The sequence below is a fragment of the Ambystoma mexicanum genome, chromosome 1q, assembly GCF_040938575.1.
Source record: "Ambystoma mexicanum isolate Mex_15411 chromosome 1q, UKY_AmexF1_1, whole genome shotgun sequence".
Classification (NCBI taxonomy): Eukaryota; Metazoa; Chordata; class Amphibia; order Caudata; family Ambystomatidae; genus Ambystoma; species Ambystoma mexicanum.
Window position 1 is genome coordinate 210,154,257 of NC_090922.1, and position 21,052 is coordinate 210,175,308.

At 43.3% G+C, this 21,052-nt stretch overlaps 1 protein-coding gene across 1 annotated transcript in view; it reads left to right on the plus strand.

The window, feature by feature from the left end:
- The window catches only part of PRKCG (protein kinase C gamma), a 1,699,783-nt gene that overhangs the window by 1,467,297 nt on the left and 211,434 nt on the right, over positions 1 to 21,052 (plus strand). The window contains exon 10 of the mRNA XM_069637367.1: positions 19,694 to 19,843. Coding sequence (XP_069493468.1) covers positions 19,694 to 19,843 — 150 coding nt within the window. The remainder of the gene's footprint in view (positions 1 to 19,693; positions 19,844 to 21,052) is intronic.

Genomic DNA, 21,052 nt, shown 5'->3' on the forward strand with positions numbered 1-21,052 from the left:
ACATTCATACCTAGTACGAACATAACACACTTAACATCCCCTGTCTCTGATGTTTTTGTGTTAAATAAAAATCCTTAACAAAAACACTTTAGAAGTGCTATAAAAACCTATGGACAGCAACTCCCATACAAGCTTCAAGTACTGAGACGAGTAAGAGTTAGAAGGAGTCAATATGGATGAACAGAATTGCTAAGCTAAATATGCAGACTTGTGGTTATAGTGAACTCTCACTACGCCTCACCTCACACCTCACACACTCTGCCAAATTTCTGAAGAATCAGCTCTATGGGTCACCTCCTTCCTAGAGGGAAGAGCCATGAAAGTCTTCTCGGACATTGCCAATGCCACTCCCACGACAATCCACTGCGGGGTCCCTCAAGGATCCTGCACTGCACCCACACTTTACAACTTGTTCACTAAACCTCTTTTTGACAAACTCGACTCATGCGGTATCACATACACGAACTACACGGATGACACACAAGTAGTTCTACCCCTCTCAGGCTCATACCACGAAGACGCAAAGGCACTCCAATCGATCTACTCCATTATCCAGGCCTGGATGGCAGTCAATGGCCTCTGCCTCAATGGAGACAAGACTGAAATCATGATACGAGGTCAACAGAGCACCCTTGACAAACTGGACATACTGTACGCTAACTTCTCCATTGACAACTCCATCATCCCCGTCTCCACAGCTGTAAAAACACTGGGAATATACATAGACTCCTCTCTATCTATGACCAGACAAGTCAGCGCAATCACCTCCTCATCTGCGCATACCACTAAACTCATAAACGCCATCAAGCCATACCTCTCCAAGCCCAACTGCCTCTCCATAACCAGAGCAACCATTGGAGCCAAACTGGACTATTGCAATGCCCTCCTAGCGGGCACATCAGCAAAAAACCTAAACAGACTCCAAGTCACGCAGAACAATGCTCTCCGGGCTGCTCTTAGCATCCCAAGAAGAGAGCATATCTCCCATGCCAGACACTCAGCCCAATGGCTCCCGGTCAAAGAGCGGATCACACTCAAAATCCTCACCCTCACTCACAATGCCTCTCTCTCTCCGCCCCGTCCTATCTATCAGAGATCATCTCCAAACCCTCATCCGCCCGTCCCATCAGGACGCAATACACCAACTTACTCTGCATCCCACGCATCAAAAAAGCCAAAACCGGTGGCCTAAGCTTCCCCTACATTGCCGCCAAGACCTGCAACGCTCTTCCTGCAGACATTAGAGCGGATTACTCGCTCCCGATTTTTCATAGGAAACTGAAGACCTCTTTCCTTGCACAACAATATGTGACCCTCGCGAATCCATGTAAATATACTGCATTGCAATTTGCACAAATATCATATTTGCCACTGTAAATAATGTATTCTATGTTAATATTGTATTATATGTATCCAAGATATGTCTGTAACAAGCGCCACGATGCCTCCGGGCTGACGTGCGCTCTACAAATCTGAATAAAATAAAATAAATAAAATATGCAGGACATTTCAAAATGGTGTCGGCATCTGTAACATGGAGAGAAGCCGAATGGAAGGAAGCAGAGCCATGGGAGTGGGCAGAAGCATGGCAAAGGACCCTACAGATGAAAACAGCTGTTCTCAAGCTGCCACTTGCAGTCTGTGCTTACCGGTGCTTACCGGCGTGGGGTGAGGCCACAGAAGTTACTGCAGGCACGTGAAGGGACTACTGGGCTTCCAGCAACAACAGCAGATCAGCCGGCAGCACAGTCAAATCCAAAACTAGCAGGCGTACCGGTGAATGCATGCAGCGACAGCTGAGGAGTCAAGAGAGTATCTGCAGAGCAGAGATAGCCATCCCAAGGTGAAAGCTTCACAGCAACAATGCACAATGTGTTGGAGGAACTGCCAGTCACTAGTAAGTTGGCCCAGAACTGTTGGGAACCCTGAGGCTTACTGTCAGGCACGGAAACCATTAAGAATTTTATTTGAATACCGACCAAGTAGAAACCAAAGACAGAAAATGCACACATCCTCATTTAAGCGATGTCGATATGGGGAAGATTGGAGCAAGTGTTGTCACAAGCCAATAAATGTTAATGAAGGAATTAAAGGACGCAGCTTGAACAAGACTCCACATGCGAGATGTCAATGTGGGGAACGTTGGGACAAGTAGTACCTCAAGCCAAGTGAGTATACACAGTGAAGCGATACAACTGTACTATAATGAAAGACTTTGAGAACATTTAAAAGAAGGCCCTGGTGGAAGACAGTAAGTCGTTTGGGGAGAAGATACCTGGCAGGAGAGTATACCAGGGGATCTGCAGACCCAAGGAATGGATTCCTGGCAGGGGAGTATACCAATTAATCCAAAAGAAAGAAAGAAAGAAAGAAAGAAAGAAAGAAAGAAAGAAAGAAAGAAAGAAAGAAAGAAAGAAAGAAAGAAAGAAAGAAAGAAAGAAAGAAAGACCTCCCGCAAGAGAAGTATACCAGTAGGTTATCCATATGAGTCATTATTTAAAAGAGACACTTTTGCTATCTTCGAGGAGGGATCATTTGAAAGAGACACTTTTGCCATTCTCACAAAGTGATTACCTTGAAAAGGCTTTTGTTGCCATCTTCAAATAATTCTTTTGTTCATGAGAGACATTTTTTGCCATCCTACCTGGACCATCCAGGGGAAGGGAATTCTCCTTTTGGATCCAAGGATTATTTTATTGGATTTATCTTTTTGTTTTTTTACCACTTTTTTTTACCAAACTTACATCAAAGACACTTTCCTTACACTTTCAGTTGTTCATCTCTAGTGTGAGGGTCAGATTAATGTTTTGAACACAAGGACAGTGTTTATAATTTTGACGACACACAGACTGATCTTTAGTTTTAGTTTTCTAGGTAGGGGAACTCTCCTTAGGATAGGCACAGGTAGTCCTTTATCCAACCCTTTTATTTCAATGAAAATATCTGATGATGAAAACACTACCACTTTCTATCTGCTGAACATTTCTGACCCCTCACAATGCGGAAAATTCTAGTAAAATACACTTATTTTTACTTTCAAGAAACCGAAAATGTGTAGTTGTATTGTGTTGTTGATCAACTAATTTCTGAACGTTTCTTGTAAATATCAGGATTTTAGGAAAAGTATGTGTATTGCATGGTTCTTCCGATTCTATGTATGTATGTACTTTAATGAGAAACTCTTTCTTTGAGATAAGTTTCGACTTGCCTTGAAGAGGGGAAGTAGAGAGGCCACGAGAAAGGCTAATTTCCCCCCATCCACCTAGAAGGATTATCAAAATGTGTTTTCGTTGTGACTCATTAGTCTAACTGTAACATGGAGGGAACAATAAATAATTACAACATTTAATCACTGAGCGGCACTTGGAGCAGTGTCGAGTTGATGAGTGTTTAGGAAAGGTAGTGGACAGAGCTGCAAGTGGTGCCGGTGAATGAGGTGTTTCTGACCCAAACACCATGCCCCTGTTGTTATCATTAAATACATTACAAAAATGCAAAACATTATTATAACAAATGTGTTCTGAAGATTCTGATTGGCAGCGAGGAGGGCATTAATAACTTCAATATGCTATTAGGGTTGAGCAATTTCGGTGTTTCATTAAATGTTACAGTGTTTATTTCGAGAACCATTAACCAGATGTTTTTTGCCACTGAAAGCCAGTAGAGGCATCCTTGCACTTGTTGGAAGATAAACACTGATGTTTTCTTTTTTATATAGAACTCAGTCCAGGTAAAGCTTTCTTGGCCCCCTGGAGTGTACATATCTATTATTCAGAAGGCTCAGATAGAATGAAAGGTCTGCAACAAAAGGAGCACAGAAAAGCCTGAAAATAATGGCTCAATGGTTATATAGCACCTTTCCCCTAGGTCTCGCACTGCTGCGTTAGCAAGAGTCATTAGTACCCAATATTTCGGAATGATGAAAACCTGAGTCAACCCACCAAGCTCAGACCTGGGACAGCAAATACATTAACACATTAACACATTAAGGTAAACATGGTTAGAGTTTGGAATTGTTCAATTAACACAGTTATTGGGGACTTCCTTTAAATAAGGACATCAATCCATCCAAGTGCAGTTAATTTGTTCCAATTAATCTAGTGGGAGGGTATAATCCCCCTCTTCCTGGCAGACCCCTTCATCATATTGGCCACATTTTGATATTAGGAACTGTCCCTATGAAAGTTTTTCTGGCCAATAAGGGAAGCTCTCACCTCTTCTAATGATTACAGTTTCTTCTGGTCAAAACACTGAAAACTGTACATTCTTCTCAATGATCACTGCCACTCATCCTTATCAATTCCCTAGATGTTGTGTGTGAAATGTGTGCATTTTTGTCTCCTGCGCTTTCCCACTCATTGACCCCTTTTCATGTTCGCCCCATGGACCACGGCCTGTCTGCCACTCTGTCAGGGTCACCATTTTCCTCTATAGGATAAAGGCTGGATGCTTTAGAACCGCTATGGCGGTGGTGTGTGCAGTGCAAATGACGAATACAATAAAACAACATATTAAGCAACATCCATCTATTGAATATGAATCTGACACGTGAATCCAGTCCCTGAAAGTGTCAGTAAATGGATGTATTCATTGCACTGGTCTATAAAAAGGTCTCATCTTTTTTTTAAATAATTTTTTATCGGCTGGCTGCATGCAAAGCTACCGTATGGATTGTAGATCTGATGCTCTTCTGCTTAGTGCAAACCTACTCTGTGCAAACCTACTCTGAGAAAAATCTAATAGGAGCCACCTTTGAAGTGAGCTATTTATCACCGAAATGGAGCGCATACGCGACCAAGGCACGCTCTGGGGGAGTTTGATACTTTCATTTTCAGGGCCAAAAAAAATCATGGGAATCCCACATTTCCATGACTTCTTGCTCTTGACCAGTACACGAGCGGTAATGCCAGCTAACATCAGTGCAAGATTTACTCACATTGAACTGGTACTGCAAGGGGAGCAGGCAAGCAGGCTTCCCTCAAACACAGAACATATCAGCATAAGCAGCAGCAGTGCAAGATTCACTCACATTGAACTGGTACAGCAAGTGGAGCAGGCAAGCAGGCTTCCCTCAAACACAGAACACATCAGCATAAGCAGCAGCAGTGCAAGGTTCTCTTTCATAGATACAGCATGGGGCACAACAATTCACAATTTCCTCATATAGGGCAAATCAACATTCGCCCTCCTCAGGGCAAGCTTGCCTCACATAAAAGAGGCACAGTATGGGCCATAGCAGGCATTGCAAGTTTCCCTCAAACAAACAACAGGCCATTGTAGGCTGCAATCTCACTTGTTTCCCTCACACTGACCAGGCAGAGCAAAATGTAAACCAGATGATAGCGTACTATTCCTTAAGCATAACACGCACATCAACCAACCCCTGTAAAAACATATGCTCTTTGACACACAAATGACAAATATGCTGAATAGACACGGAGAGTGTGCTGTAGAAATAAGCACACCAATGTTTAGCTTGTTCTGTGTTGGAAACCAATTCTTAAAGTGTTTAAATATTTTAGTTTTGAAAGTAGCTTTATTTTAAGATGTGAAGTAACATAACAACAGAATATTGTCTTCTGTACTCACAGCACACTATGTATTAAATAAACATCCTTTCATGTATACATATGTCTTTTGTTAGCTAATGATATTGAATTGCGATGGGTAGGAGGTTCAGAATCAAGGAATCTGAAAAGTGGCCGCTGGTATCTGCTCAGGGACCTGCTTTCAACACTTTGGACTGGCATTGGCATGCCAACCTGCATTTGGCCAACACAGCTGAACTGTAAAATAATATTACAGTATGGTACTGATGACATGTTCTTATTGCAGATGGGTAGTGATGTAATATGACCACTACATGGATGCTAACATGCCCTAATCCATTCTGAAGATGATAATCCATTCCTGGTTTTATTTTTGCATTCTCGGATTTATAGTTCTGTATTCATGATTGGGAATTCTTGGACAATTACTCACAGAATGCAAAGAAAAAAACAGGACTGAACTAGTAGCTCCCAAATGGAATGGAGACATGCTGGCTCTCATTCTGCTAGGAAAATGTGTTGCAGATTTTAAAATAGATAGTGCTGATTAGATGTAAATATATATGACTCCATACACTGTGCCCCACTGGTGAAAGGTCAATACACACTAAAAGTTCACTGATAGCAAATAATTAAGCAATATGACCCGAGCGGGGCGGGCGTTACCGACTCAGGTAATGCCCCGAGGCCCATAGTTATAACGAAGACTGCGGGGCATTACCTGAGTCAGTAATGGCCCAGCTGCGAGGGTCATATTGCTTTTAGTACCCCGGCCCACAAGATTTGCGTTTCCGGGGCACTAAAAGCATTTTTTTTGGACAGAAAAAAAAGGAAAGACAACCAAGAAAATTGCTGCCGGGAAAAGGAAAACGGAGTCCGTTTTCCCTTTCCATGGCGGCCATCGGGAGCGGATGCTCTGGGAACAGAAGTGTTTCCAGTGCGTCCGCTCCGGCAAAAAAAAAGGAGAAGAAGGTAAGTGGGTTTGGGAGGGCAGAAGGGAGGGAGGAAAAAAAAACATACCTGTGTCCCCGGCGGGGGATGATGGTAGCCTCCAGCCATGTGGAGGCGTGCAGCGGGGATGGGGATGGCAGGGAGGAGCGAGGAAAGGGGAGGGAAAACAAAAAAACCTTACCTGTGTCCCCAGCAGGAGCGAAGGCAGCCTCTCACCCGCGGGGAGGCTGGGAGCTTCCTCATTGGCTGAGGGGCTTCCACCACCTCCGTCATGGACAAGGAGGCTGGATTCCTGGCCGAAAATCAATGGATTCTCGGCTGGGTAACGACCAAGCAAGAGCCGATCAGAATATGTGTTGTATTCTGCTTGACGCTCGCTGGGTACTAAATGAGCATATTAGCATTTACCCAGAGATGATTCGGGTGTGCGGTGGTGGGATATTACATCGATTGTAATTGATTTAGTGTTGGCACCTCCCTTTGTGTTGTTTTGCGGGGACACAAGTGACTCTCCCAGTGAGGGACTGGGGACTGAGGCCGGGACTCAGGTTCTACTGCTGTCATCACACACACACACACACACACACACACACACGATTCCCCTGACTCTGCTTCTGCTCCTCCAAAAATCCATGCATGGTAGGTGACTGACTTACCAGGGGTCTGTTGGCCCCTGTGGCTGCCCCCCTGACACACTCTACTTGATAAAAGTCTGCCTAGCTGGCTTGGGTGGATTGGTGTGAGTTTTGGCAAGGCTGGCTGGATCAGCTGATGTTTACAATTTGGAGGGCCCTTGGTATACTGACCTGGCTGTATTGTCGGCGAGCATTGCTGGACTGGACAGGAACACGCATGTCATTACAGTAGATTGTTCTCTTTTCCTGCCGCCTCCTTTCCTCTCAGCATGTACTACTCTATCTCCCGGCACTCCCCTGCATCTGGTCCAGCTCTACCTGTGGGTGTGTTGCCTCTGCACTCCTATTTCATCCACATTCTTTTCTTTCTCTCCTCGCCTTTCTTACAGGCACTAATCGACCCTATGCTTGCCTTTCTGCCTCTGCCGTACACCCCTCTTTCCCCTGCACCTATTGCTCGTTTCAAACAGTCTCACCCTTAAATGCCCCATTACACTGCTCCCTTCCACACAGTGCAGACATCATTCTCTTCTTATCACCATACATAGCTCTCGTTGGCCCTGCTCTGGGTCACTCTTTGCACTACTGTTCTTTACCCTTATTACCTCTTCCTTGGACCTCAGTGTTTAGCAGTGTGTGCCTATTCCCACACCCCTCTATATTCCTCTACTTTCTCACTCTCGGCTGCACCCCATTCTTCTGATCTGGCTGCACTCCTGTTTACACCTATAACACTGTCTCTCACTGCACACCTGCATTTTCCTCTCCTGAACTCATACCACTTTTTCCTCTGCATTCGAATCTCCCTTGCACACCATTGCCCTCCCCACATTTAGCTCCCTAGGCATCCTCTTGTGCCTGTTAGACCAGCACCATAGTTTCTCGTCCATGAAACCGTCTCTGCCTTCATGAACCACTCTTCCTGCACTTTTTCTAGATCTGCTGGTATTCCCCGGGCTGGGGAAAGAGAGCAGACTCAGGGAGAGAGAAGGGGCTGGTGCACTCGGGACATACACAGCAACAAACATTCGCATAGGGTGGCAAATATATGCACATTTTCAATTTATATTGCTTTTATATTTTTTGATGTCCTTTTTTAAAACATATATACTCTCCCCTGACCCAATAAGCCCCACCTGAAAACAATCACTTGGCTACAACCCTGAAGGTTGCTCTAGCTCCATACTATTAATAACCCATCTCCCTGTACACCGCGACTGCAACGAGTTAGCTCCTCTCACCAGACCTGCCCCAGGTACCCCCTAACAGCAATCCACTTTAAGCAGGTGATTCCCCCCCTGCGTCTGAGGACAGACTGTCCAGCCATTCCCCAACTCTGCTTCCAAAAAGTGCAAACTCTCTATGCCATGCTGCCCCTTACCACCCTTCTGCTCCCCTCACCAGAACACTAATCAAGTAGCGTTTGCAGCATAGTTGCAGAATCACTGCTTGTCTCTACAACTCCAAGCACTGTTCTGGTCCTCTTCCCCTTTGGCAGATGGCACCACTCTGCAGCTCCCACACAACCAGCACCAGTTAGGCCCAGCCACAGCAAGCACACCATTATCCCAGACTTGCATCGACTGAGAATATGAGGACTGCAGATGGGGACAAGAGGAAATGGGGGAGGGCAGTAAAGTGCTTCACAAGTCATTGGGCCTCATTACGACCCTGGCAGTACAGGGTAAACGGCGCCGTAAAATGTGCCTGTGCCGTTTACCCTGTACTGCCTCATTACGTGGTCCCCTCGCGGGACCCAGGGAGCAACGCCTGGTCAAACCAGGCGTGCTTACCGGGTCCCGCAAGGGGAAGAGGGAGCAAACAACGGGGCAACTCGTAATGGCCCGTTGTTTGCTCCCTCTCCCATTCCCATTCAGCCCTATGGGGGCTGAAATGGGAATGGGGAAGGACCGGGTCTGGGTCCTTGGAGGGAGGAATTACCGGGCCTTCCTGACTCGGAATGGCCCGGTAATTCCTCATTCTGAGGACCTGGACCCGGACGCGATATGCATGCACACATTAACTAAATTGCCTTCCCTCCCCATCCATGACTCCTATACTTGATTCTACCACACTTATACCTAATGACGCTAACATCCACCCAAAGCCACATTGAGCTATATGTGGACCACCTTGAATCTGCGTAACATGGCTGTTCAAAAGGTTATCAGACTTGTACCTACATCTACGTGTGCTATTTTTGTTGTAATATGAATAACGTTCAAGCACCAGAACTTCTGTTACTCAGTGTCTTAGCAAAAGTGTCAGCCACACTATGTACCCACTATGTAATCCGCTCAAATATCGAGAAAATACTGACTGTAAAGTAATTTGGCTGCTTGGATGTGTAACCTCAACCCATGGTTCAAATTCTTTGTACATATGTTGCACAAACACTTTGAAGTTGTCCCTTTGCAAGTTGTCACATTATAAAACTCAAACATTAAGATTTTGAGTAGGCAAAAAAGCATTATTAGTATATAGTGTTAGGACAACAGATATTAAGACAGTTAGAATGCTTTCCTTGGGCATAGACTGTAACAAATTATATTGTAACTCGCTGCTATACAAAAACATTTTCACTGAGCACTTGTATAATTCTACCCAACAATATATGGTGCGGTATGTTATAAATAATCTTGTATACACTTCAAAATAATTATGCACATGCAGGTTCATGGCCTCTTCCTAAAAGGCACATACTATCATGGTGAGGCTTTAAATATGTTTTGCCTACAAAGTTTTGTGATTATGTAAATATCCCAGTGAGTGTCATTTCTACAATCCCTCACTTTTTACAGAACCCTATCTACTAGTATTGGAGGCTAGCACAGGAGCCTGCTGTGCAGGGGTTGGGGGAGGGCATAGGAGAACACTTGTTCGCGGTGAAGAACAAATCAGCAACTTCCAAAAACCAAGTCAGACGTTTCTTCAGTCCAGGACAATGAAGGAAATGTGTGTTTGCTAAAGGACACGAAACTCTAGTAACAGTCTAGGAAACTGTACATTCCTTTTCTTTCTATGCTCAGCTGCTGTTCTGTGTGTATTGCCTATAGCATCCCCATGCATTTGGTTGAACTGATAACAGTGATTCCTAGAAGTGGGCTCCCTTGTTAGAGAAGATGGCACTCAACCTGTTGTACATCTGAGCATTGTTGCTATGGACTTGAAAGGCAAATATATGTCATTTTCTTGTTGAGGTTGCCTCTTGTTGAATTTGTTCTAGGATGTGGTGAGGAAGAGCGGGCAAATTATAAGCTGCATTATGTGGCCTGTCATTTCACTTCCTTTGCCAGTGTTACAAGCAGGACTCTGATAAGATGTTACTCCTTACTTGAAATCAAATGATTTTTCAGGGATTCAAAAAGTAATTAGCTTTGCCAGTTAGGCTATGGCATGCATATTAAAAGATGTATCCCCTTAAAATTCCTCTTGAAATGGTCAGTAATATTATTAAAGTTCCTTCCTATACACTGCTCAACTGGTCACCGATTCGGAAAAATATCAGTGGAACTTTGTGGAAGTAAGCAGAGGGTAGGCTCCTATACATTAATTGAGTTTCATTTCTGTGGGCACAGTTTCCTGTTTAATGGATGATGTATATGCCTCTTACCTGTTAGGCTGGTTTTGTATATGTGTTATCATAACCTCGCAGGACAACATAATGTGGATACTATGCGGAGGCCTAGCACTTCCGATAATCATATCATGTGTTGCAGTTATTTTGATCAAATTATTATGCTGACAAATTATGAAGCATGTTCTCCTGGCCCTTGAATTATTTCATTAAAGTGGCTCATGAACTCCTATTGGCATATTTTTTTATGCATTCCCTTTAGTTGCCATTATTCAATCTGCAAATATTGTATCGTGTCTGAATATTTTGACAGCCACATCATTGATAAGCAACATTTGTTTTTTGCCATCCACAAGCGTTTTACCCAATTACATAAAACTTTCTACATTGTCGCTGAGTAGTGTCAACAAATGAATAGCCAGAACTAAACCTAATGTTTATACTTAACATTCAATGTTTTTTTTTTTGTGTGTACAATTTTTGCATACACATTATTTGCTCTTTTAGTAGAAACTATGGCAGATTTAGAAGTCTTGAACTGGTTGATGAGCTCTCCATATGATCACGTATGAATGTTTTTTTTTTTTTAGCCTATATGTTTGGAAAACGTGTTGTAAAATGCACCTTTTACACTTATTTGTAAACAGTTGCAGTATTTGGCAAGGGGAAATTCCCTATCTATTCGGAGATTGTAGCTCACTAACAACTCATGCTCACAAAGTGGCTCATCTCGTTGGTTGTACACATGGAAAATACTATGCGCATGAAAACCAACCATTTCCGCACTTAGTGAAAAATAATTAGGGGGAACATTGGTCAGAGGGAGACATACAGTAGTGCATCCGGGGTATCCTATTCAGTAGGCATACTGTCTAACTCTGGGCTTCTGATCTAAACACATTTTCTGGGATGCAGTGCCCTGTGTGCTTCTTGACACAGTCTTAGGGATATAACACTCAGCATGTGGTCCAACTCTCAAACACAGTTTTAGGGGTATAACATCTAGCACTCTCCTTGACTCCCAAACACAGTCTTAAGTTAGGGATATAGCTTCTGTCTAACTATTAGTAATTATTTTAGTGATATAGTTCCCAGCCCATTTCTTTTCAGTTCGCAAGGATATAGTGCCCAGCTCCACTCTTTCAGAGATAAAGGTCCTCATTACAGGATTGCCGGTATCCTGTCGGTAATTCCGGAGGGATACCGGAAACTATGACCTAACATCTGTGCCTCCTGATAGCCTGGTAGAGATATTACGGGCGCAGAGTGAGGGTAAGTTCCCATTCACACGCAGTCCCATGGGACTCCATGGCATGGGATTCAGGCATTTATCTGCCAGTAGGGGATTTATCTATTGACAGGTTAGGCCTGCCAGGAGATCCGTTTCCCCCACCAACAGACTTGGGTTTTGCCAGTCCAGAATAAATGCCATGCCGGAATTACTGTCATTTATTCCAGCATTTATTCCGGACCGGCAAACACATAACGAGGCCCATAGTGTCCATTTTGTTTCTATCGGGGAAATGGAAACACAGCTCATTTGCTTCCTAGGGCTACAATGGCCAGCTCACAATCTTCCTCAGAGATAGGGCTCAGCTCACTTTCCTCAGGGCTATACTGCCAAGCTCGCTTTGTAGCATCTCATGGGTCCAAGCAACTCAACCTTTTCAGGCCTGGCAGCAACTTAGGCCTCTTTGCTCTCCTAGGCCTTGTGTTCTCAGCTCGTGCAGGCTTTTGACCTAACTGGTCAAGAGTCACTCTCTAGCACCACTGTTGTCCTTGGCCCATGTATTCCCTGTCCTGTTTTAGGCTTCTCTCCTGGGTAGCCATTTGTTCTGTATCCTGGTATTGGTGTGGTTATCCCCTGCTTTGTTATGCACTGTCTGATAGGCTCCAGGGTTTTATACTCTCATTAACATAACTGGATGCCCTTGGCAGCTGTCTGTTTCTGTAAAGGCACCGGAGACCATCTTGGACCAAGCGGAAGTTCCAACCTTTCGCCAACCTGGCTGTAAATCTACTCCTTGCCTCTTCCTTGTGGCTGCAGTTGCTTCTTTGCCTTTGGTGGTTCTGGAGCTCTTGGTATTGCTAGTATGTCAGTATTGTCCTTTGAAGGTCCCCCTTGACATATGGGATCCTCCGTCAAAGTTTGACATACTACATTACCTTCCGGTACCAGTGTTGCTTTCATGATAATGTTGGTAAGTCCCTTCTGGCATAGGGGATCCTGTGGCAAATGATGGAAACCTCCATTCCCCTATGCAGCACTCTTGATTCTTGGGTCATGTTGGTGAGTCTCTGGCAGGACCCCATCTGGCAGATGGGATCCAGCAATATAAGGTGATGCATGGTACTGCATTGGCCTTGAGGGCTAAGACCCTCATTCTCCTCTCTGCAACATTGGTTCCCTGCCAACAACCTCATTAACACTGAACAAGAGGAATTATGGAGCGGTGAGAATGAATAATCGTATTACCAGTATATTCCTGGGCTAGATTACCAGACCCAGATAGGGGACATGCACAAGGAGGAGACTCTGAGAATTACACACTAAACCACCTAGATGGAGCTCAAGGCTCTGGTATGAAGACTTTAGTAGGACAACTTATGTAGTCTGGAGGGTTTCCCCCACGCATTTGTATTCTGTCTCTTATTCTAGCACTTTGCACTTTGTCTTTTTTGCCATATTATGTTTCGCTTAATCTCTTTCACCAACATTGATCTACCCATTTTTCTGTCTTGAATTGATGCGTCACATTTTCTCTCCTCATCCGCTCTGCCCATATTTAATTGCATTCTCTCCTTTTTGCTTCGTTTAGCTTTTTTGTAGTTATTTTCTTGTTTATTCCTATCCCTTTTTATGTGTCCCTCTTTTCGAGCACTGTTTTTGTTCCAGCATCTCCCTTTACCTTCAGATGTCTCCCTGGATGTTCCTTTCGGTATTTCATTCATTGACATCCCATTTTACCCTCCTCTGACTTAGAGGGAGCCTGCTCCTTTCCAGTATTCATCATGTTGCAGAGCAGAATCTCTTCAAATGATTCTGTGAGCCTCGACAAGTCCAGGCACTGTATTACGCACGTATAGCCGATTTAGACATCTGTTTGTAACAAAATACTTGTGGGCCAAATCAACTGTGCTGGAAGAAGTTAAACTATCTCTGCACATTGCTATTCTTAAGTTTAATGTTCAGTTAGAAAAATATTTATAAACAACTATTCACAGAAATAAATCACACACTATTATTTAACAAAACTTTGAATAATCAAATTACATAAAAACATCAATTATGTACTGATATTCAAACAATAGCGAGCAAATGGGGTTCGTTCACAAATACTATAGTATCTGACCTCTGCCATTTACTCAAGTAGTTGCAACTGTCAATATTGTCACCTGAATGCCATATGTAGCTATCATATTCTCTTACAAGTCTCTAGAATAGCTGGAGATGAAGGATCTTTAAGGAAGTCCAGGATCTACTGTTGATTATTCCAAAATGAGTCGTGTTGGTTTTGTACCAAGATGGAGTATTACCAATGTTCCCTCCAAGCTGTGCGCTTGTCTGCTTGGCGAACTTCCTGCTGGGTGTCGGTCAGTGGAATATTAGCAGCGCACATAGATAATTCCCACCTTCTCAAGAATAAACAAGGCACAAGCCACAACAGTTACCTGATATTAGCTTTCTCACTCAACAAAGCTACATTTTTCTACCTAGTGGTGATATTCAACAATAGCCTTGATACATTACCCTGCAATGCGATTGTGACCTTAAAAATCCTCAAAACAGAATACACCCTCAAGAGGTTAAACACGAATATGAAAAAGTGGCTCTATAAACAGAGAATCGAACTAAAATCTGCCCACACTCATTACACACATAACCTTCCATCGCCACCCATTACTCCTACACCTTACTCCAGTACACGTATAACTCTAACTTCTGCCCCAGGCCACATTTAGATATTGCCGGACAACCTTGACTCTGCATACCTTGGCTCTGTGAAAGGTTACCGGACTTGTACCCACATCCACTTGCTTAATATTTGTTGTAATATGAGTAGCGTTCAGGCAGTAGAATTGGTTGTTCATGGTGGCTTAACAAACACGTCACCAACACTATGCACCCGAACTGTCAGCTCAAATATCAGATACTGACTGTAAGTAAGCAAGCTACGTAGATGTGTAACCTCATCCCATGCTTACTATTCTTTGCATGTATGTTACACAAGAGCTTTGAAGCAGTACCCTTGCAAGTTAATGCATTTTAAAACTCAAATATGAATGTGCCCTCTTAGGAGATTGAGTAGGTAAATAACATGCTCAGTGTTTCCTACTTTAGCATTGCTAACATTACCCTTTAAGTGGCAAGCACATTGCACAATCATTTATTTGGCCTGAAATTGATAATGGTGTGAGGGTAAAATCTGGGTTTTGAGCATTTTTAATGAGCTCCTTGATCACTGTGCTTCTTTATAATAATTCTTAGCCAACGCTGACTGCCATGTTTAACAAGTGCCTTGATTGCAATTGTCGTGTAAGCCCTGTGTTCAAATGTCCCAGTCCTAAACTCAAAGGCTTTACCTCCTTGTATCTAGCGTTGCTCGCTTCCACTGTTCTCGTCTCTGACGTGTTTTTCATTTGGCAAATAGAAGCATGTTTTAGGGTCCTGCTTTCCTAGGCAAGGCGGCTTTATCAGATGGTAGTGGTCATATAGTACGCGGGCTTGCATGCCCAGAGCCGGGCATGAACTGTAGCAATAGCTTGCACAGCACACCAGAAATGCATCACTGTTTGCCTTCCATCCTGATTATGCTTTCCTGGGCATGAAAACACAGCCTCTGCCTAAGACTCGTATGCTAAGACACTGTTCATACACCTGAAACATTGTTGCTTGACAATATCATGCAATGTCTGAAACCTCCTTTTCCATTGAAATGCAGGTGTAGTATAAAACTCAGTGCCTGCAGGGCAGGTGGGTTGCTGTGCAGGGCCTAATTTTGTTGTTGAGTTGCTGTTGTCCTGATGCTGGCTTTGCTGATTGTCATTAAATCCCTTCACCAATCCACAGGATGAGTCTGTGGTTATTTTCCATGAGAAGATGTATGGACCATGCCTGGCATTACTCGTACATAGTATTAGGGCAACGGATATTCAGAGAGCTGGAATGCTTTTCACACAATTCTTTCCAAGTTTTCAGAGTTCCATTAAGACAAATACCTTAACAAATTATATGGTATCTCTCTGCTATACAAACACAGTTTCACTGAGAACTTGTATAATACTACCAAGAAATATAAGGGTGGGGTATATTCCAAACAATCTCTTATGCAACCATGTTTTACTAACAGAGTATTGCAGGTATGCAAATATCCCAGTGCATGTTTTACTGCTACAATCCCTCACTTTTTACAGATCTCAGGCAACTAGTATTAGAGGCTAGCACAGGCACCAAGGAAGGTTACAGAGGGGAAGGCAATACGAGAACACTCCGTAGGGGTGAAGGACAAATCAGCAACTTTCAAAAATCAAGTCAGACATTTCAACAGTACAGTGCAAGACATGTGGTGTTTGTCTGCTAAAGGATAGGACACTCTAGAAACACACTAGGACCATGCACCTTCTGAATCTTTCTCTGCTCAGATTTTGAAGGCTTTTCGATATAATCATGTGTCATGAGTTCATTGCTTCTAGCATCCCCATGCATCTTGTTTAACTGATGACACTGAATTGTAGAAGGGGGGTCCCCAGTTACCAAAGCCACTCAATCCGTTGTACCTCTAAGTATTGCTGTTATTAACTTGAAAAGCAGATGTATGTGATTTTCTTCAAAGGGTTCCATAAGAAACCTCAATGAGACTCTTGTTGAATGTGTCCAGGTTGTGGTGAGGAAGGATGGGTAAAACTGTAAGTTGTATTAAGTGTCCTGTCATTTCACTTCCTATGTCAGGATTACAAGCAGAGCTCTAAAAAGATGTTACGCCCTACTTTGAATCAATTTTTAGCGAGTACAAATGTAATTAGCTATGGCAATATGAATACTTTTTGCTCATAAAAAGATGATAATTCTCCTTAAAATTCGTCTGACATTGGGCAGTTATATTTCTAGAGTTCCTTCCTTTGACACTGCTCTGCTGGTTACTGATTTGAACATTTTATTGGAGCTTTGTGTGTAGAAGCAGGTGGTAGGCTCCTATATGTCAATTTCTTCCCATTTATGTTGGGGAAATGTTCCTGTTTTAGGGAGTACACATGGGTGATGTGTATGCCACTTAGCTGTAGGGCTGGTTTTGAGTAAGAGGAGTCACAGCTCTAGTCACAGGACACATTCTGATCATCATATTCTGTGGTCCAGTTTTTCTGATGCAGGCATCATCCTTAAATACATTTTGAGAGGCATGTTCTCCAGGCCTTTTTAACTACTTCATTAAAGTCGCACATGAACTTCCATTGGCATGTTTTCTGGCACATTCCTTTTTGGTGCCATTTTTCCATCTGCAAGTATTGTATCCTGCTTGATATTTCTGCCAGCCACATCAGTTTTGATAAGTGATATTTGTTTTTGTAATGCACCTGAGTGCTTTTTTTCCAATGGCATACAGCACTTTCTGCATTTTTACAGTGTCAACAAACGTATAGCCACAACTGAACCTTTTGTTTATGTTGAGTATACAATGTTGGTTGAGTTTAAACATATTTTTCTCTGCACATGAGTACTTGTCCTAGGTGTAATGCCATCACTGCACATCCCATTACTTCACAGACCAAAATGTTGAATTTTGACAGCCCCATTTTGCTGCATATATATGTGGGGGGTGGGTAAAGTTTAATAATAAATATAGGGGGCGGTGGGGATCTTGCGGGGGTCTCCCCCGCATATATACATATGCAGCAAAATCCGGCAATACAATGCATTTGATATTTTCGTATGCTCAGTAAAAAATGTGCAGTGATCACACAGATCCCTGTTCCTACATACAGTGGCAGATCCTGAAGTCTAGACTAGCTGAAGAGCTGTTTTTATAACCACATATCAAATATGTTTGTCTACCCTATGTCTTTGGAAAGATGCTGTAAAAGGCACCTTTTATACTGATTTGTAAAGAATTTTAGTTTTTGTGATGGGGAAATTCTCTTCCAAACTCTCTTCGAAGATGATACCATTAACTATGCATGCTCACAAAGTGGTTTATCTCGTTAGTGAGTTGCGCACATGGACAATAATAATGTGCGCACGAAGGCCAACCATTTCCACATTTAGATAAACATAATTAGAGGGATCATTAGTACTCACATTCCAGTATCTAAAGATTTTTCAGTCGCAGTACATTTAAATGACAAGGGTCATTGTATGTGTTTTCAGGGCCTTTGCGAGTCTTTGTTATAATGCAGTAAGGTGGTGGTTAATAAACCACAGCAATATTCATGAAAATATAACTAAATAGGGGCGGACATGTGCAGTTCCCAGTTTGAATGATGCGCATGGCAGCGACCCAGACACAGAAAGGTCAGTGATTCAAAAGGTCGGTTTCCAAACATTAGGATAGGTATTGTGTTCCCACCAGAACGATGTCCAATGTGAGTGGACCACACTTTAGGCCACAACCAGGCTGGGGAAGATCTGCCCACACACCACAAAGAAATGCCTCACTGCAAACAACATTTACTTGGCGGCTCAGCGGAGTAGGCCTGTGCACATAGAAGACTTTATAGGCTCAGTAATCTTGAAATGCTTCTCCACGGGTGGCATTTCAATGGTGGAGTCCATGGGCAGTGCGGTTGGGCCAGAGCAAGTACCTCTCAGAAATCAAAAGCATCTTGTGAGAAAGATGGCATTGCTCAGTAAAGAGGGACGGCAGTTGTATTTTCAGTGAATATTAGGTCATCCTTTTCCCATCAAAGACTTAACCAAACTGCAGAGACATGTCCCTTCCCCCCACTGCAAGGGGATGGTATTCCAGCACGCGGAAAATGGGTCCCTGGTACCAGTACCAGTATTCACCAAGATACACTCGATTCTGAGTTCAAGAGTTTGCTTTTTGTTATTTGATGTTATGGTTGGAGTAGTGGAAAACTGAGAATCTCAAGTCACACGTGCCTCGTGAGAGGAAAAATATCATTGTGCTAATGCTTTTGGGAGGGAGGTAAATCCACTACAACTGTAATGGAGCCCTCATTTATTCAGTTCCCAAATTGCCAAACTGAGGTGTGCAACTTGAATGTCACGCACATCTTTCCCAAGCACCTATGTTCTTAATTTCAAAAGCTAATGTGTAAAAACAGCTCAGGTTTCCATTCAGCACTGACGGTCCTACGGTAATCCGCACTGCACTTGTCCAGTGTTGGGAGAATACACCTACATGCATTCCCACTTACTTCAACGCCACAGGTGTTCCTGGTCCCCTACAGCAGGCCAATTATTTGTTTGAATTGGATTGTCGAGTGTTTGAGGCCATTCTGAATTGGAAGTAGTATCAACATTACAATTTAACTGATTGATTTTGTATTCGTTTACTTGCTGCTACCACCAACTAAAGCGCAGCTTCCAGGCAGTTCATATTACATTTATAAATAAAAAATAAATCAACCACGGCAGTATCCGGAGACATGCAAAGATGTAAAGAAGGTAGAAAATCAAGTTGATGTTTTAATCCGGCCCCACATAGTTCATGCTTTATTATTTGTCTTAATCGCCTTATCTGAAAAGGCTTTTGGCGCCTTTTGACAGAATACCTGCTACAAGCCTCAGTGTGATACAGATCTATAAAGCACATATTCTCTGTACGTTTTCTTAATCATTGTGCATATTCACTGTGTGCAAATACGATCTGAGCAAATATTAACTCGGTGAACCTCTATTTTGCACGAACCTCGATCTCCTCCCCTGAACTCTGCCTAATTGGAAAGAATTGAAAAAATGCTTGGAACGCCTGCAAATATGTTGAAGTCTTATCTGCTGTCTTTTTTCCATTTCCATGCAGAAAGTGAGACGGGGCCCTGTTCACAGCCACAGCCCTAGCCCCAGCCCGAGCCCTACTGACTCCAAACGAGTGAGCTTCTTTGGCACCAGTCGCTTCCACATCTCAGACTTTAACTTCCTCATGGTGCTTGGAAAAGGCAGTTTTGGAAAGGTAAGGATTCCATTGGTAGAAGTCGTACAGGGCTTAATTCGAAGAACATTACCTGGAAAGTACAGTGTGACAGTGGGTGCCGCGTAAGGCATGGTCCTAGGAGTACAGCTCCATGGTGTGACAAATTCAGTGCACTGCTGTGTGACTATTGCACAATATTGGGCATATTCCACAGCTTTGCTATTTGATTACTACCAATCCACCATGTACAGTCTGTCCCCTTCCTTTGCCACCTCCTCTGCTGTTGAAGTCAGCCTAACGAGGTACCAAGGCTTTATCGGGTTGTCAGAGAACTCCCATCCATCAAACCAATCACTCACAGCCTTGGCAGAAGGAGGATCTTCGAACAACACTGAAGTGCTCCCTTTAAGTGTGCCTGTTTACCCATCCACCTGTAAATGAATCAGAAATAAATATCTTGTTCCCTTTTTCCTCACCAAGGCGAGATGTCTAGAAAGCATCTTTCTATGGACACTGAAATTAAGGGAGACAGTAGATTAGGTCATTGGATGATGTTGGCCATAATAGTTACACCAAAGAAGATATAGATAAGTAAAATAGCGGAGATTAAGAATAATGCTTTGCTCTAATGTCATATTCCTTGCCCATACAGTGTGCACTGCTGCACAAGCTTGGAAGCACATGCATATCATGTGAGCTTCTAACGATAAACTGGCCAGCAGAGCAAAACCAATAAGTGTCTGGTGGCATCTTCCTGGTGTTGGAAGTGCAATGCATGATGTGTTGGTGAGGCTCAAGAACATCCCGAGGGATGTGCAGAGGTTCCATCAAATGGGCACATGGGAAAGCAGATGTGCTGGTCTGACATCCAGTCCTTACATGTGTCAGAATGTATCAGAAGAATCAAGTGTTTGGCTGTTGCTATTATCCATTATGTGAAGAGTCACAACCTTTCTGAGCTCACATTGATAACGCTGCAGCTTCTTTGCAATTGGCATACATTGAATGTTGGCTTGCACAGGCTGCCATTTGCTATTACAGAAGTGGTTCAAACTCCCTTTCTGCAACACTGAAATCAGCATTCTGATGTTGGAGTTCCTTCATTTCAGTGATGATGTGTCCCCACTCAAATGAGCGAATGTCCCTTCCCATTGTCCCTAAGAAATTGCAAGGGCAAATGTTTGCCAGTGAGCCTTTTAAGAGGAGACATACATGGTCCCAAACCATCCTGGGCTCACTACAGCATCC